At 32.7% G+C, this 14292-nt stretch overlaps 5 protein-coding genes across 5 annotated transcripts; 2 read left to right on the top strand and 3 right to left on the bottom strand.

Annotated features, from left to right (window-relative positions):
- Positions 1-251: 251 nt before the first annotated feature.
- On the bottom strand, positions 252-925 carry LOC134826967 (large ribosomal subunit protein eL36). Its single transcript, XM_063839482.1, has 2 exons — positions 767-925; positions 252-491 (listed from the first exon to the last, which is right to left on the bottom strand). The coding sequence occupies exons 1-2, from the start codon at positions 911-913 to the stop codon at positions 273-275; spliced, it is 366 nt and encodes a 121-aa protein (XP_063695552.1). The 5' UTR covers positions 914-925; the 3' UTR covers positions 252-272.
- A 427-nt stretch (positions 926-1352) lies between these two features.
- LOC134838012 (histone H4 transcription factor) lies at positions 1353-3134 on the top strand. Its single transcript, XM_063853445.1, has 2 exons — positions 1353-1858; positions 1910-3134. The coding sequence occupies exons 1-2, from the start codon at positions 1432-1434 to the stop codon at positions 3124-3126; spliced, it is 1644 nt and encodes a 547-aa protein (XP_063709515.1). The 5' UTR covers positions 1353-1431; the 3' UTR covers positions 3127-3134.
- Positions 3135-5292: 2158 nt separating this feature from the next.
- Positions 5293-6586, bottom strand: LOC134836895 (dephospho-CoA kinase domain-containing protein). Its single transcript, XM_063852167.1, has 3 exons — positions 6407-6586; positions 5939-6230; positions 5293-5878 (listed from the first exon to the last, which is right to left on the bottom strand). Exons 1-3 carry the CDS (start codon positions 6516-6518, stop codon positions 5566-5568), a joined length of 717 nt encoding a protein of 238 aa, XP_063708237.1. The 5' UTR covers positions 6519-6586; the 3' UTR covers positions 5293-5565.
- Positions 6587-7621: 1035 nt separating this feature from the next.
- Positions 7622-11351, bottom strand: LOC134826963 (Golgi apparatus protein 1). Its single transcript, XM_063839478.1, has 3 exons — positions 8169-11351; positions 8006-8112; positions 7622-7946 (listed from the first exon to the last, which is right to left on the bottom strand). The coding sequence occupies exons 1-3, from the start codon at positions 11236-11238 to the stop codon at positions 7779-7781; spliced, it is 3345 nt and encodes a 1114-aa protein (XP_063695548.1). The 5' UTR covers positions 11239-11351; the 3' UTR covers positions 7622-7778.
- A 181-nt stretch (positions 11352-11532) lies between these two features.
- Positions 11533-12843, top strand: LOC134827168 (uncharacterized). Its single transcript, XM_063839738.1, has 3 exons — positions 11533-11831; positions 11889-11993; positions 12046-12843. The coding sequence occupies exons 1-3, from the start codon at positions 11691-11693 to the stop codon at positions 12340-12342; spliced, it is 543 nt and encodes a 180-aa protein (XP_063695808.1). The 5' UTR covers positions 11533-11690; the 3' UTR covers positions 12343-12843.
- The last annotated feature ends 1449 nt before the right edge of the window (positions 12844-14292 follow it).

Below are 14292 nucleotides of genomic sequence, written 5' to 3'. Positions count from 1 at the left end.
ATAAAATAATTTTTTGGGAGAAAAAATTTCCAAAATTAATAAAATATCAAGTTTAAAAGCTATTTTGATTCTTTTTATTTTTATTTTTAGAAGAGATACTTCCTAATAATTATTCTGTGAGGAAAAAAATCAATCAAAAACAAAGAGAAACAAAGAAAAAATGCATTTTTTAAGATTTATAGATAATCTTCATCTTGTTTTATTACTGATCTTGTTCGTAATCAAGTTTTCCGAAAGAAATTTTTTGTTGAATTCATGTTGTGAATGTCCATTTACTTGTGGGCAGCTTTACGCATATGAGCCAAGATGTTACCCAATTCCTCACGCTTTCTCTTGGCACGGATGTGTGTGCCCAAGCGACGTTTCAAGAATTTAAGAGCACGCTTATCCTTGGAAACTTTCAACAACTCCATGGTACGGCGTTCATATGGGGCATGCCCAACGACTTCACGGACCAAATCACGCACGAATTTTGTGTGTTTGGTTTGGATCTGCAAAAAAAAGTAAAAAATTCATTAATTTACGTTTAAAATTCATATCGCGACAAGATTTTTTGTGAATTTTGGGGATATCAGAGCCATTTTTAACCATAAACCGCACCATGAAACCCTTCGCTGCCATTAGACTAAAAGAATATTAGCCCATAGCAGTTCAGTGGCCCAATTATGCAGAGTCTGTGAATGGATTAGTGGATGTTTCATCATTCGTACGGGACAAGTCACGAAAATTTAGGTTAATTTTTGTCTTTTTGACGGGAATTACTCACATTCTTCAAACGTTGAGGACGAACACCCTTGACTTTGTGTTCTCCCTTGTACTGCAACTGCTTGATTTTGGTGGTTTTGTGTCCCTTGTTGAGACCGACACAGAGTTCATACCGTGGTGCCATGGTTTCTGTGAATGGAAAGAGCATGAGTTATACGGAGGTTTTGTGTTTGTAAGCGTGGTTCGTATTTTTATCCGAAATTCGGGCACAAATCGCACGTTACGCGACGTAACTTCACCGAAAATGCAAAATTCTCTCTCTGAAACGCATTTTCACGCCATTTACGGGCAATTTTGTGACCAATTTTCGATAAAATTTGAGGAAAATTAATACTTGACGTCCTCATACCTGAATAACGAGGCAGAAAGGAAGATTTTTGATTTCACAATGGGACTCAAAACTTTTCTGCTTCACGCTGATTGGCTAAAAATCATCTGCCTTGAGTTGAAATCCAATCAGAACACTGAATTTTTGATTCCCACTCTGTGATTCGCTGAAATCCTCATAAAATGGCGACAACCCAGTGCGAAATTGAATATATTTCTGAATTAGCAAACAAAATTGGGCGCCTTTTATGCAACTTTGTCAACAAAAAATGAAATCTCCTTAAATTTTCTCAATTTTCTTACGTTTTTCGTGAAGAATCTCCTTGAAAATCTCATGAAATGGCTCCAAAGATACGAATTTCCGCGAAACAAGTGAAAAAATCGACACCGAAGAAGAAGAAAAAGACAAAAGGACGCAAAAAAGTCCCCTTTAAAGTCCCTCAAGAGATTCAAGAGAAATGCAAAGACTGGATTTTTGACCTGAAAAAGGTCCCTAAAGCTGAATTTGATCACGCAACTGTCGAAGAATTGCCTTCGGATGATGACGACGTCGAACCACAGGACGATTACAACGAAAATCCCGCAAATTACGAATGTTCCTTTCGCAAGTTGCCAAAATTAAATCCAAATGGGCCTCGAGACACGGCAAAAATGATGTTGGAATGCGAATGGAACGGATGTACCCAAGAATTTGTCGAAATCAAGAAGTATTTGGAGCATATAAACTCACATATTGTTGAATTAAATGAATCTGAAGAAGCGGAAGGTGAGTTTTTTCGTGATTTTTCTTCGAAAAAAATTAAAATTTTCATTTTAGATCTCAATTGTAAATGGAGTTTGTGTAAATTTGAAGCTCCCGATGGAAAATCTCTTCGGCGACACTTGTGTTTTCATGCCTATCACACGAGAATTAAGACTGAAGGCGCGGATTTATGCAACACGGTGAAGTTGCCTGTTTGTAAAATGAGCTCCGAGAGTCGAAATGTGATTCCTGAAGTGACGACAGATTATTTTTGTCATTGGGACGGATGTCAAGAGACTTTTGTGTCGATTCAGAACTTTTTTGATCATGTCGCGTATCATATTTTGCTGGCATATCCAACGGCACTCGTAAAAGCCACGGAGGAAATTGCTTGTAAATGGTTCAATTGCGACAAAAAGTACAAACAAAAGATTCACATGCAAGCGCATTGCGTCAAACATACGGGAGAAAAGGCAATCGCTTGTTACAATTGCGGGGCATCCTTCGTGACAAAGTACAAAATGGTAAATCACTTGACGCGACAAATGGAAGGACAGTACGAATGCTCGCAATGCTTCCGTTGCTTCCCCACGGAAAAATATTTGCTCGTCCATATGAAAGCGCACGTCAATTACTACAAATGCACACTTTGTGACATGAGTTGCGCTTCCAAATCTCAACTTGCCAAGCACATTCGGTATCGACACATCGCCGAAAGACCTTTTACGTGCGACAAATGCGATCACAAATCCGTGACAAAACGCGATCTCGAAACGCATCTTCGTACCCATGACAAGGAATACGCCCTCAAATGCCCCGTTGTCGGTTGCAAATACAAATGTCGCTATTTAGCTTCCTTGCAAAAGCACGAGGAGCAACAACACGGCGAAATGACGTCGAAAATCTACAAGTGCCATATCTGTGATAAGACTTTCAACTACGGAAAACGACTTTCGAGACACTTGATTGCTGCTCATAACTACCAATATCCGCCGGGACACTTGCGTTTTCGTTTCGTTCAAGACGAAGATGGATTTTTCAAGTTCCAATCGATGCGATTGGAGTCTTTGGAAGTCACGAAACAGATAATGTCGCAACAGGACAAGGAAAAACAAGCGAAACAGGATGCGGCGAGCCCCGTAAAGCGCATTGAAGACTTCGATATGATGAAAAAGTACTTGAAACCGGCAAAGGCGAGTTCGAATATCGTTATTGAAGTAACAGATACTGACGCGAAGGGAAATAAAATTAAGTCGGAGACATTCCAAGTGGAGGAATTTGTTGTGAATTGAGATTTTGTACTGAATAAATATTAAATTTTCAAAAAATTTGTTTTTTTTTTAGTTTCAAATTAAAATTTGCTCAGTTTTTAAACGAGAATTTCATTTCAAGAGCTGAAAATTAATTTCGAAATCGAAAATTTTTTTTTAGAGCTAAAAATTAATTTCGAAAAATTTCTTTTCAAGAGCTAAAAATTCATTTCAAAATAGAAAAATTTCATTTCAAGAGCTAAAAATTCATTTCGAAATCGAAAATTTTTTTTTCGAGAACTGAAAAATTCATTTCGAAATAGAAAAAATTTTTTTTGAGAGCTAAAAATGCATTTCGAAATAGAAAAAAAATATTTCGAGAGTTAAAAATTCATTTCAAAATAGAAAAATTTTTTTTTGAGAGCTATAAATGCATTTCGAAATAGAAAAATTTTATTTCAAGAGCTAAAAATTTATTTCGAAATCAAAAAAAAAAAAAAAATCGAGAGCTAAAAATTCATTTCGAAATAGAAAAAAATTATTTCAAGAGCTAAAAATTCATTTCGAAATAGAAAAAAATTATTTCGAGAGTTAAAAATTCATTTCAAAATCAAATAAAAAATTATAAAAAAAAAATATTTTAACAAGATGCTTTTTTATTTAGGGCCCTAAAAAGTTGAAAATAAACGAAAGTTTTTAAAAATTTAAGCAAAAGAAAAAGACATTCGAGACCAACAATTTTATTTTAATTACGTAAAGCTTTGGCCTCTCATGCTTTTTTCTTTTGCTTAAATTTTTAAAAACTTTCGTTTATTTTCAACTTTCTTGTTAAAATATTTTTTTTTTAAAAATTCATTTTATAATTTTAGAAAAAAATGTTATGAGGTTTTCAAAGCTTCTATGAAGTTTCTCGAATTCTAATTTCATTTTCGAAACATTCTATGAAAAATTGATTCTATTTTCGAGAACATTCTATTGAGTTTCGAACATTCTATGAAGTTTCGAAAAATTCATTTTCTGGAAATTCTATGGAGTTTCTCGAACATTCTCGAACATTCTAAAGCTTCTATTTCTAAAACCTTGCCTCAATGCACATTCTGAAACCGCGCCCCAATGCACATTCTAAAACCTCGCCCCAATGCACATTCTGAAACCGCGCCCCAATGCACATTCTAAAACCTCGCCCCAATGCACATTCTAAAACCTCGCCCCAATGCACATTCTAAAACCTCGCCCCAATGCACATTCTGAAACCTCGCCCCAATGCACCCCCAATGCACATTCTAAAAATGCACATTTCAATTCTGAAAAAAATTTTTCTAAGACTAAAAATTCATTTCGAAATTCTAAAACTTTGCCCCAAAAAAAATTTCTGAGAGCTAAAAATTCATTTCGAAATACCTCGCCCTAAAAAAAACCTTTTCTAAAACCTTGCACATTCTAAAACCTTGAGCCCCAATGCACATTCTAAAACTTCGCCCCAAAACATTCATTTCGAAATTTAGAGCGCCATCTGTATCCTCAGTATGTAACTAAGAGCGAAAAAAAATATTTTTTTTTTCGAGAATAAAAATTCATTTCGAAATTCATTTCGAAATAAAATTTCAAAGCTAAAAAAATTTTTTCGAGAGCTAAAAATTCATTTCGAAATCGAAAAATTTCATTTCAAGAGTTAAAAATTCATTTCGAAATCGAAAAATTTCATTTCAAGAGCTAAAAATTCATTTCGAAATCAAAAAAAAAATTTCGAGAGCTAAAAATTTATTTCGAAATCGAAAAATTTTTTTTCGAGAACTGAAAAATTCATTTCGAAATAGAAAAATTTTTATTTCAAGAGCTAAAAATTCATTTCGAAATCAAAAAAAAATTTTTTTCGAGAGCTAAAAATTCATTTCGAAATATAAAAAAATTATTTCAAGAGCTAAAAATTCATTTCGAAATAGAAAAATTTTTTTTTGAGAGCTAAAAATTCATTTCGAAATATAAAAAAATTATTTCAAGAGCTAAAAATTCATTTCGAAATCCAAAATTTTTTTTCGAAAGCTGAAAATTCATTTCGAGATGAAAAAAAATTATTTCAAGAGCTAAAAATTCATTTCAAAGTTGAAAAATTTTTTTTCGAAAACGAAAAATTTTATTTCAAGAATTGAAAATTTAGTTTGGAATTAAAAAAATTATTTCAAGGAAAGTAAAGAAAAAAACATTAAATTGCCGTCAAAAATTTTTATTTTTATAGTACGAAAAATTTTGAGGTCTGATTCGTGCGATCCTTAAATAATTGTAAAAGCAGAAGAAAAACAACAAATGCTAAACCTAAAAATCTATTAAACTCCATATATAAATGCACCTTGCCTCATTTCATTTCTGGCACTTAACTGACTATCAAAAAACTTCAATAAACAAAAAAAAGCTTCTTAAACCCTATTCAAAAAAATAAAATAAATTGGGGGAATAATTTTGGAATAAATTTTTGTGCTGCATTTACGACGTTTGACTTGCGGCGCCCAAAAACTTGTATTTGTAGTTCAACAGCCATGCGATTCCGCTAAAAAGTAAAGCGGTAGTTGCGAGAAGAATTCCACGAATCTTCCAATGCTGATTGCTTTCCGACAAGATATTCAAAATTTTGTAAAATTGCTCTTCGGCGTCTTTCGTACTGCCGGAATTCTCGATGACAAAGTTGCTTTGTTCGCATTTTCGTTCCAGCGGCATCTGGGATGCGATGCGTTTCTTGGCATCTGATTCGGATAACTTGTTGCGGTCCATCAGTCTTGTGAGTTGGATGTCCTCTTCGCTGAAAATTCAAAATAAAATTATTTTTTTAAAAGAAATTTGGGTAAATTTGAGGAATTACCATGTAACGGTGATAATTTTGTGCAAATAATTGAGCATAACTCCCGTTTCGAAGAGCAATGGCAGGTCTAGCACGATAAAATTGTGTCCTAAGAAGAAATATCTGACAACTTCCTTGTAAATGGTACAATGAATTTCGGGATGCGTGATGTCGTTCAACTTCCGCCGTTTCTCGATATCATCAAAAATTAGTTTTCCCAACGCATCACGATCCAATTCTCCATTTTCTTTGAAAACTCCGTCGCCGAATTCCTTTTTTATCTTTTTCCAGGCCTTTTTTCCGGGCTCAACGACTAAAAAAGAAGAGAAAAATTACGAAATTCTTTAAAAGTTGCATCATTGATAACGTCAAGAATTTTTTTTTTATTAATCCTTTCCTCATTATTAATCAACGCGCGTACGAGCGGAGTTCCGTAGGTGTAGTTAACTTTTGAAAAAAAAAGTTATGTCATGAAGAGAGATTTCTTACCTTGTCTTGCAATGATATCAGCATCGATTACGGGCACTCCGTTGTCGCGAAAGAGCTTGGAAATTGTGCTTTTTCCCGTGGAAATGCCTCCGGTCAAACCTACAAGGAACATTATTTATTTGGTGAATTAATTTACTCCGACAAAGTCTGCGATTTTGATGCAATTTGGAGAATTTTAATAAACAATACGGCGCGGAACTCCTCAAATATTATGGAAAAGGCGTATGGAAATGTGAATTGTTGAGTTTTGCGGGAGATTTGAATTTGGTCATGTGGTTTTATATAAAAAAAAATATAATTTTTGAGAATTTTAAAAAAAAATTTTTTTTAAATAACTCAAATTTTATGACAACAAGTTTGTTTGAGAATTAAATTATTAAATAATTCCTTAATGTCTTAAACTAATTTTTTTTATTAAAAAATTTCAAAAAGCGTATAAAAACGTTACTTCAAGAGATAAATTCATTTTAAAAGCAAAGAATTTTTTTGAAGAGCTAATATTTTTTAAAAAAGCTTTAAAAAATCAACATTTAAAGAATTATTTTTTTTTTAATGTATAGTGTTCATTGTAAAATCTAAAATTTTTTATAAGAGCTAAAAATTTATTTAAAAATAAAAAATCATTTAAAATGTCTAAAATTTTACACATTAAAAGTTAAGAATTTTATTTAGAGATAAAATCGATTTTTACCTTAAAATTGCGCTTCAAATAATAAAAAAAAAATTTCAAAACTTTAGTTAAAAATTGTGTTAAGACTAAAAATATTATTTCAAAATCGAAAAATTTCAGTTAAAAGTTCATAAAAAAATTTAGATTTTAAAAAAAGATAAAAATTAAAAAAAAAATAAAAAATTGAATTAATATTTTAGTTGAAATTTTCAAAAAAATTTAAAAATTAGATTTTTAAAAATTTAATTAATTGAACTATTTTTTTTCATCTAAATTTTATGATGATAATTATTTTTTCAAATAAAAAGATAAATTAATTTTTTAAAATTTCAGACAAAAAAAAATTTAAAATTAATTCGATTAATAGGTATTTTAGAAAAAAAAATTATTTTAAAAGCTAATTTTTTTAAAGAGTTAAAAATTCATTTCGATGAATAATTTTTAAAGTTCAAAAGCTGAATTTTTTTTTAAAACTGAAAAATTCATTTTTAGAACTAAAAATATTTTTGACGATAAACAAAAAACACTTCAATTTTCTACTTTTTCATAAAATATCATTTTATTCTTTTAATTTTAGTTTTTTTTTTTTTGGAGACAATGACTTAACATATACTTTGATTAGGTAAATATTTATATTAAAAAAGGCTTTTTCTAAGTTTTTTAAATTTTCTGGCCGTAGTTTAACTTAAATTCCCTACAAATCTATTTATTTTTAAGTGCAAGACTTCTTTGCGTCACTCTTCCACAAAATAGTCCGAATATGAAGATGATGCCCACGAATGTCAGCAAAACAATCATGAAATAATGTTTGGACGGCGACGTCACAACTTGTGAGTACAGATCACTGAGACTTTCGGCTTGGGGAATCACCTAAAAAATTAAAAAAATTGTTAAAAAAAATATTTTTTTTGAAAAAAATTAAAATTTACAATTGCCGCATTTCGAAACATTTCCATGCGCTCTTTAAGTTTTTGTCGACAGTCTTCTTCAAGGGTTTCTGCTCGTTGTTCGAAGATTACTTGAAGGCATTTTAACACTAAAAAAAAAAAAAATAAATTTTTGTTAAAAAAAAAGAATTAAAAAAAATCTTACTTCTTCCATTTCCACTTTTGACATTCGAGCAATATTTCAAGAGATCAACGGTGCACGACCTTTGCAGAATCGGATCGACATGAATGTCAGCTTTGGCTTCTTGTATCAGTGTCGCTACCTCAACTTTACACTCGCCCGTGATGATTTTTCCCTGCATAAACATATTTTTGAGACATTCTTCAATTTCGCCGTGATCCTCGACCTTGTCATCTTTCGGCACACAAACTTGTTCAATCTCATTTTTGCACACACTTTGCAGCAACGGGTTCAATTTGTAATTTAAAGCTTGTTCATGCAACAATTCCGTCATTTGCTTCTCACATTCCGTATTCAACTTGCCTTCCCTGAATTTCGTTTTGAGACAATCGACGACTTTTCCGTTGAGTTCCTCGTCTTTTTTGGATTTGGCGATGACAGAGGCGCAAAAATTCGCAATATTATTCTTGCAAGCCTTATGCAGTGCCGGATTGAAGCGAAAATCCGTATTTTGCTCGATCATGCGATTAACGACGACCACGTGACAGTCATTATCGAAATTTGGTTCGTCCCTGTGATGCTTCAGACAATCGAGATATTTTCCCGGATCCGCATCATGACAAAATTGGTTCAACATTTCCTTGCAAGTGGTCATCAGGGTGTAATCCGTGGAGCTATCCGACATTTCTGACTTTTTAATGGGAAACAAGGCATGTCGACACATGGGCCCAAGCTTTTGATGATGCGTTTGAAGACATTCCAGCACTTGTCCCGCCCCCGGTACGACATTTTGGCACAAATCTTGCATCTCTTTGGCGCAATAAGTCTTCAATTTCGGATCAAAGTTGATATTTTCGCGTTGTTGATACAGCTGGGCACGCACTTGTTGTCGACATTCCTTCGGAATTGTATGACGACTACCGCTGATCGTGTCATTTCGCATAACTTCACTCAAACACGAGACGACGTCATATTTTGTCATGCTATTGGGACAATAGCGATTCACATGGGGACGACATGCTTCCTTGAATTTGTACGTAAAATGGTAATTTTTCAGCGAAATTATCTGAAAATGTTCGATTGCGGCGCGACATTTCAGGTCAGCACGGAGATCCGGGTCATTTTTGTGCGAAATTAGGCATTCCATCATCTCGCCTTCGTCTTTGCCGGTGGTTAGGATGTGTTCACAGTGTTTTTCCATCGCAACTTTGCACACGGACATGATGATGGGGTTCAGTTCGACATGCCCGGCTTCGTCTTCGGTATAACGATTGACAGCTTCTTTGCAACGATCACTCAAACGATCGAGACTATCTTGCAAACATTGCATTTCCTCACCTTTGTGGGTCTTATCGAAGCAATATAACGCCAAATCTGACAAACATTCGTCTTCTACTTCGGGAATCAGGTCGACACTGGTCGCCCGTTGTCTCATAACTCGTTTAACTTCTTGGAAACAATGTGGCTTCAATTGCATCGCCTTATCCGCTTGATAGGCATACCGATGTAGACATGGCAGGATCAAAGGACCTCTTTCAGGATCCATATCATCTTCCGTATTCCACGCTTTTTTCGCTTTACAAAATTTAACGGCGTCATCTTTGCATGCCCGATACAGCTGCGGATCCAGTTTGAAGTCTCGGGCGACGAAATATTGAATTTGCAACAGTGCCGCTTCACAATCTTCCGTCATGTAATTCGTTCCGAGCTTTTCCATCAAGCAAGACATGACTCTCGCATCGCCGCCTTGTGTATCGCGACATGCCACATCAACAACTGCCTTGCAGGACATCCTTAAAATTGGATCAACGCGCCAATCTTCGCCAACATCCGCGACTTTTACCAAAAATTCTATTGCTCTTTGGCATTTTGGGGTCACACGAATTTCCGTTTTCTTCTTTGGTCGAGCGTGTTCCATCAGGCAATGAATTGTTTTAGCTCCGGTCAAGTCTTTGCAAAAAGTTTCAATGTCGGGGGCGCATCCATCAAGCAGTTCCGGCGTCAAATGATAATCAACCATCAAAAGTTTGCGATGTTCGTGCATCTCGGCGAGACATTCTGGCGTCAATTTTGTGTTATTTTTGTATGCGCTCTCGAGACACAACAAAATTTGGGCGAGACGAACGTTTTTGTCTTCAGAAACGCCGCGGCGACATTTATTAATGCGAATGTCATCCTTACAAGACTTCGCTAAACCACGTGACATTTTGTAATCCTGAGCCAAAAGTTTCTCGCGACGAGTTAATTCCTGTTGGCAATGAAGCGACATCTTATCGTCGTTGCGATGAATCGAAAGACATTTGTAAACATCGCCATTTCCGGGCTTCACTTCGGGACAAAATGTCGTGGCATCTTGCAAACAAGCCTTGTACAGCTTCCAATCGAGTTTGAAACTTTCAGCTTGCATCTCCGAAAGTCGTAAAATGCTTTGTTTGCAATCGGCGCTCAATCCCTGAGCATCTCCGTTCGCCTGAAGATGATTTTGCAGGCAAGCAATCGTTTCGCCTTGTGACCATTGATTGCCATCTGCACCAACGCGACCACAAGCTGTTCGTTCCACGTCTTCGCGACAACTTTGCGCGAACGAAGCGATCAATTTAAAGTCCGAAAATGCCACAAGTTCTAATCTTTGAACAAAAGCTTTGCAATCGGCGCCATGAATTTCCTCCTTTTTCGCCAAAAGACATCCCAAAAGTCTTCCCGATTCGTCCGTGGGTTTGCATTGCGATAATTTTTCCATGTCTTTGCTGCAACTTTTTTGCAGTAATCTGTAGACATTTTTATCTTCGACCAGCTCGTGAATGTGATTCCAAATAATTGTTTGACATTCGTCACTTAGTTGGTCTTTTTGGTCATTTTTTAGGCTTTGTACGCACTCGAGCGTGTAAAAGTCATCCACTTCCAGCAACGTGTTGGAGCAAAAAGTGCGTAAAATAGCGCAAACTGGCTCGTCAATGAGACGTTTGGGACTCGACGAAGCACTAATTACTGCGGGACTTCGTTCATTGCGACTGATTTTGGTTTGCAGCTCCACGTCGGCATTTGAAAGACACAAATTTACGAGAAATATCGATATGAGTACTGTTTTCTGCATGATTTTTTATAGTTTTATGGCAACAGAAGAGCTTTGGGCGATTTATCACACGGTTTTTTGGTGTTAAAAGGACATTTTTCCACGAAAAATCAAGGAAAACAAGAATGTTTTGCTTCTCGTTGCTCAATTTTTCTATTTATTTTTGTTTATCTTGAGAGCTGGACTTGCACAAAAGCCTTGGATGGGAAGCTTGAATCAAGAAAACGGGATTGAATTAGCAAAAAGGCAATTTTATGACTTTACGAGGATGAATTTTCATCATTTTCCCCATTTTCCTCCTACCCAAGACGTAAATAGTGTCCCTTTTTTGAAAAATTAAGTAGTGACATCCAGTAAAAAGGACTTTAGAAGACTTTTTGACTTCAGGTTGTGCCATAATTTTGTGATAAAGTGATAAAAAATTTCCTTAATTAAGGATTTTGAGCTGCAAAAAGGAAAAATTTAATTAAAAAATGGCAGAAGGCACTTACGAGTACGAGTTAGAGCGAGCTGAATTGCTTGGAGTAGCTCCGCCAGACCGTGAAACATGGGAAAAAAACCAAAAAGAGCGTTTTGAACAGATGCAAGAAGAACAAGATATTGCTGAAAATGCTGTAAGTAGCGAAAAATCAATATTTTGTTAGAAAAACTTACAAGGAAACATTTTTCAGGAAATTGCACAGTCCGACGAAACACTACAAGGCACTTCCGGCAAACTTGACGAGCTTAACAGTATTTTAGCGAACACACAAAAGAAACTCAACACGAAATTTAAGGTACTTTTCTTTAAAATTTCCATGAAAAATATTAAATTTCATCATTTTTCAGGTCGTTTGTGGCGGATTAACAAGTTTGATGAAATTTCGTCCCATGGGATCGGCTTCAAATGTGAACGAGGAACAAGCTCCAGCAGCAGAAGGTGCTTCTGAACCTGAAAATCACGACGAAGCAACTGCCAGTGGTGAAGCTTCAACCGATAATGGGACTCCAAAACGCTCCGTTCGTGATATTGGACATAAAGTTGGGCGACAAATCGACGTTTTGGACTCACTTTTGGCGAAATCAGAACGTGCCGAGTTAGCAATGCACGAACAAAACAAGGAAATGAAAAGACATTTGAAGTAAAATGTCTTAAAAATGCAAAAAACTACGAGGAGAAGCAATAAAGTTTTAAAAAACACCAAAAAAAGCCCAATTGAGATGCAAATTGTCATGCATCGCAACCCGTACCAACCAGAAAAACATGAAAATTATGAAAAATAACAATAATCTATGAATTGAATCACAAAATATTATCGAAACTTACCATTCCATAGCAAAAAACGTAAATTTTTAGAAGTGTTGTGTGTTAAAAAGTGTCTATAGCGATGTTGTCTTTTTAATTAAAGAATATTTAAACACGAAGCTTTGTTACTATTTTAAAGAAAAAATATATATATTTATTAAAATACGATAAAAGTAACTTACTACAGGTAGTTAAGTGAAAATAAAAATGAAAACTTTCCCAATCAGTGTCGCGCTTCCATTTTTAACTTAATTTTCAACCCAAAAAATACAAAAATCACATGTAAAGTTAACGAAACAAAATTATGAAGGAACGAAAAAATATATTTTAGAATAGAATTGTTGTTAGTCGAAAGAAAAATTATAAAAAAAAGAAAAAAAAAGTTAGATAAACAATCAAGACTCTTATAAAGAGTAGTACCTAAACAAAAAAAAACTTCTTACAAATTTTTGATCATTAGTTAGTTTGTTGGTGTTGTCTAGCTTCTTCTACCTTTCTACCTTCTTATGAAAAAAAAATTAAAAATATAAAAACCTGAACGAACTTATATCGAAAAAAAATGGTTTTCCCTCAAAAAATTTGAAAATAAAAAAAAACTAAAGGCTTTCCTTCCTCACGAAACAAAAAAAAATGTTAAACTTAAATTTAATGAAATTACTTAAAATTAAGCTTTGAGCTGTGAAGTGATGATATTTACTTTTTATGAATTATATTTAAATATTGTTCAAAGTAGTTTTTTCATATATTATTGTTAAGGTTCTAAAAAAGGGCATGAAATTATTTTGATAGTTAAAAAAATTTTACAGCTGGATTTTTTATTTTTTTTTGTTAAAATTTAAATTTTTTAATGTTAAAAATTATAAATGTTTAAAAAAAAATTTTTTTTTACAAATTTTTGTCAATTTTACAAAAAAAAAAAAATAAAATTATGAGTAAAAATGTTTGTTTTAAGTCTAAAAATTAATTTTTATTTAATTTTTAATTTATTAATTAAATTAATTATAAAAATATTTTTAAAATAGTTTTAAAGATGATTTTTTTGCAAAAAAATAAAAAATTGTTAAAATTGATATTTTTAGAAATTTTTATTCTTTTTTTTTTTTTTGTAAAATTGACAGGAATTTGTGAGAAAATTAGATTCCTATCAAATTATTTTAAATACCTAATTCTACAAACTTATTTTAAGATTTTATTAAAAATTTTAATTTTAAATTTATTTAATTTAATTTAATTATTTATTTTAATTTAATTTTAATATAATTTTAATTTTTTATAATTCTCCTTCTATGAATTTATTAAATTAAATTAATAAAGAATTTATTAAAATTATAATTTATTATAATATTAAATTATAAAATTATTAAATTATAAATAAATTCAATAAAATTCTAGGAATTTATTAAATTAAATTAAAAAAAAAAATAAAATAGAAATTAGTAAAAAGTTCTTATTTTAAAAAACAAAAAAAAAAAAAATAGAAAAATAATTTTAAACTTTTTGACTTGAAATTTGTATTTTACTTTCACTTTTTTGATTATTTTATATAATTTTAATTTTTATAAAAAAAAAATGTAAAATTAAGTAAAAAATTTAAAAATAAGTTAAAATTCAGCTGTTAAAATTTTTTAATTTTCAAAAATAATTTTATGCTTAAAACATTTAAAGAAAAGTTAATTTTTACATTTAAATATTTAAAAACTTTTTACAAACTATCGATCGTTATGAATTATATTGACTATGACTAAAATTATTATCAAATAAAAAGTACACTACAACTAAAAAAATGACAT

Source organism: Culicoides brevitarsis, chromosome 1, assembly GCF_036172545.1.
Source record: "Culicoides brevitarsis isolate CSIRO-B50_1 chromosome 1, AGI_CSIRO_Cbre_v1, whole genome shotgun sequence".
Lineage (NCBI taxonomy): Eukaryota > Metazoa > Arthropoda > Insecta > Diptera > Ceratopogonidae > Culicoides > Culicoides brevitarsis.
Note: the sequence above shows the minus strand (reverse complement) of the source record. Positions and strands in the feature narration are given on the sequence as shown.

Bases quoted from the DNA above. Each gene is read 5' to 3' on its own strand.
- LOC134826967 (XM_063839482.1), bottom strand. From the start codon at position 913: ATGCTCTTTCCATTCACAGAAACCATGGCACCACGGTATGAACTCTGT. The intron at 492-766 runs GTGAGTAATTCC...TTTTTTTTGCAG, and splicing joins GTCCTCAACGTTTGAAGAAT to ATCCAAACCAAACACACAAA.
- LOC134838012 (XM_063853445.1), top strand. From the start codon at position 1,432: ATGGCTCCAAAGATACGAATTTCCGCGAAACAAGTGAAAAAATCGACA. The intron at 1,859-1,909 runs GTGAGTTTTTTC...TTTTCATTTTAG, and splicing joins TGAATCTGAAGAAGCGGAAG to ATCTCAATTGTAAATGGAGT.
- LOC134836895 (XM_063852167.1), bottom strand. From the start codon at position 6,518: ATGTTCCTTGTAGGTTTGACCGGAGGCATTTCCACGGGAAAAAGCACA. The intron at 6,231-6,406 runs GTAAGAAATCTC...CTTCTTTTTTAG, and splicing joins TGATATCATTGCAAGACAAG to TCGTTGAGCCCGGAAAAAAG. The intron at 5,879-5,938 runs GTAATTCCTCAA...TTGAATTTTCAG, and splicing joins AAAATTATCACCGTTACATG to CGAAGAGGACATCCAACTCA.
- LOC134826963 (XM_063839478.1), bottom strand. From the start codon at position 11,238: ATGCAGAAAACAGTACTCATATCGATATTTCTCGTAAATTTGTGTCTT. The intron at 8,113-8,168 runs GTAAGATTTTTT...TTTTTTTTTTAG, and splicing joins CAAAAGTGGAAATGGAAGAA to TGTTAAAATGCCTTCAAGTA. The intron at 7,947-8,005 runs GTAAATTTTAAT...TTAATTTTTTAG, and splicing joins TGTTTCGAAATGCGGCAATT to GTGATTCCCCAAGCCGAAAG.
- LOC134827168 (XM_063839738.1), top strand. From the start codon at position 11,691: ATGGCAGAAGGCACTTACGAGTACGAGTTAGAGCGAGCTGAATTGCTT. The intron at 11,832-11,888 runs GTAAGTAGCGAA...AACATTTTTCAG, and splicing joins AAGATATTGCTGAAAATGCT to GAAATTGCACAGTCCGACGA. The intron at 11,994-12,045 runs GTACTTTTCTTT...ATCATTTTTCAG, and splicing joins AACTCAACACGAAATTTAAG to GTCGTTTGTGGCGGATTAAC.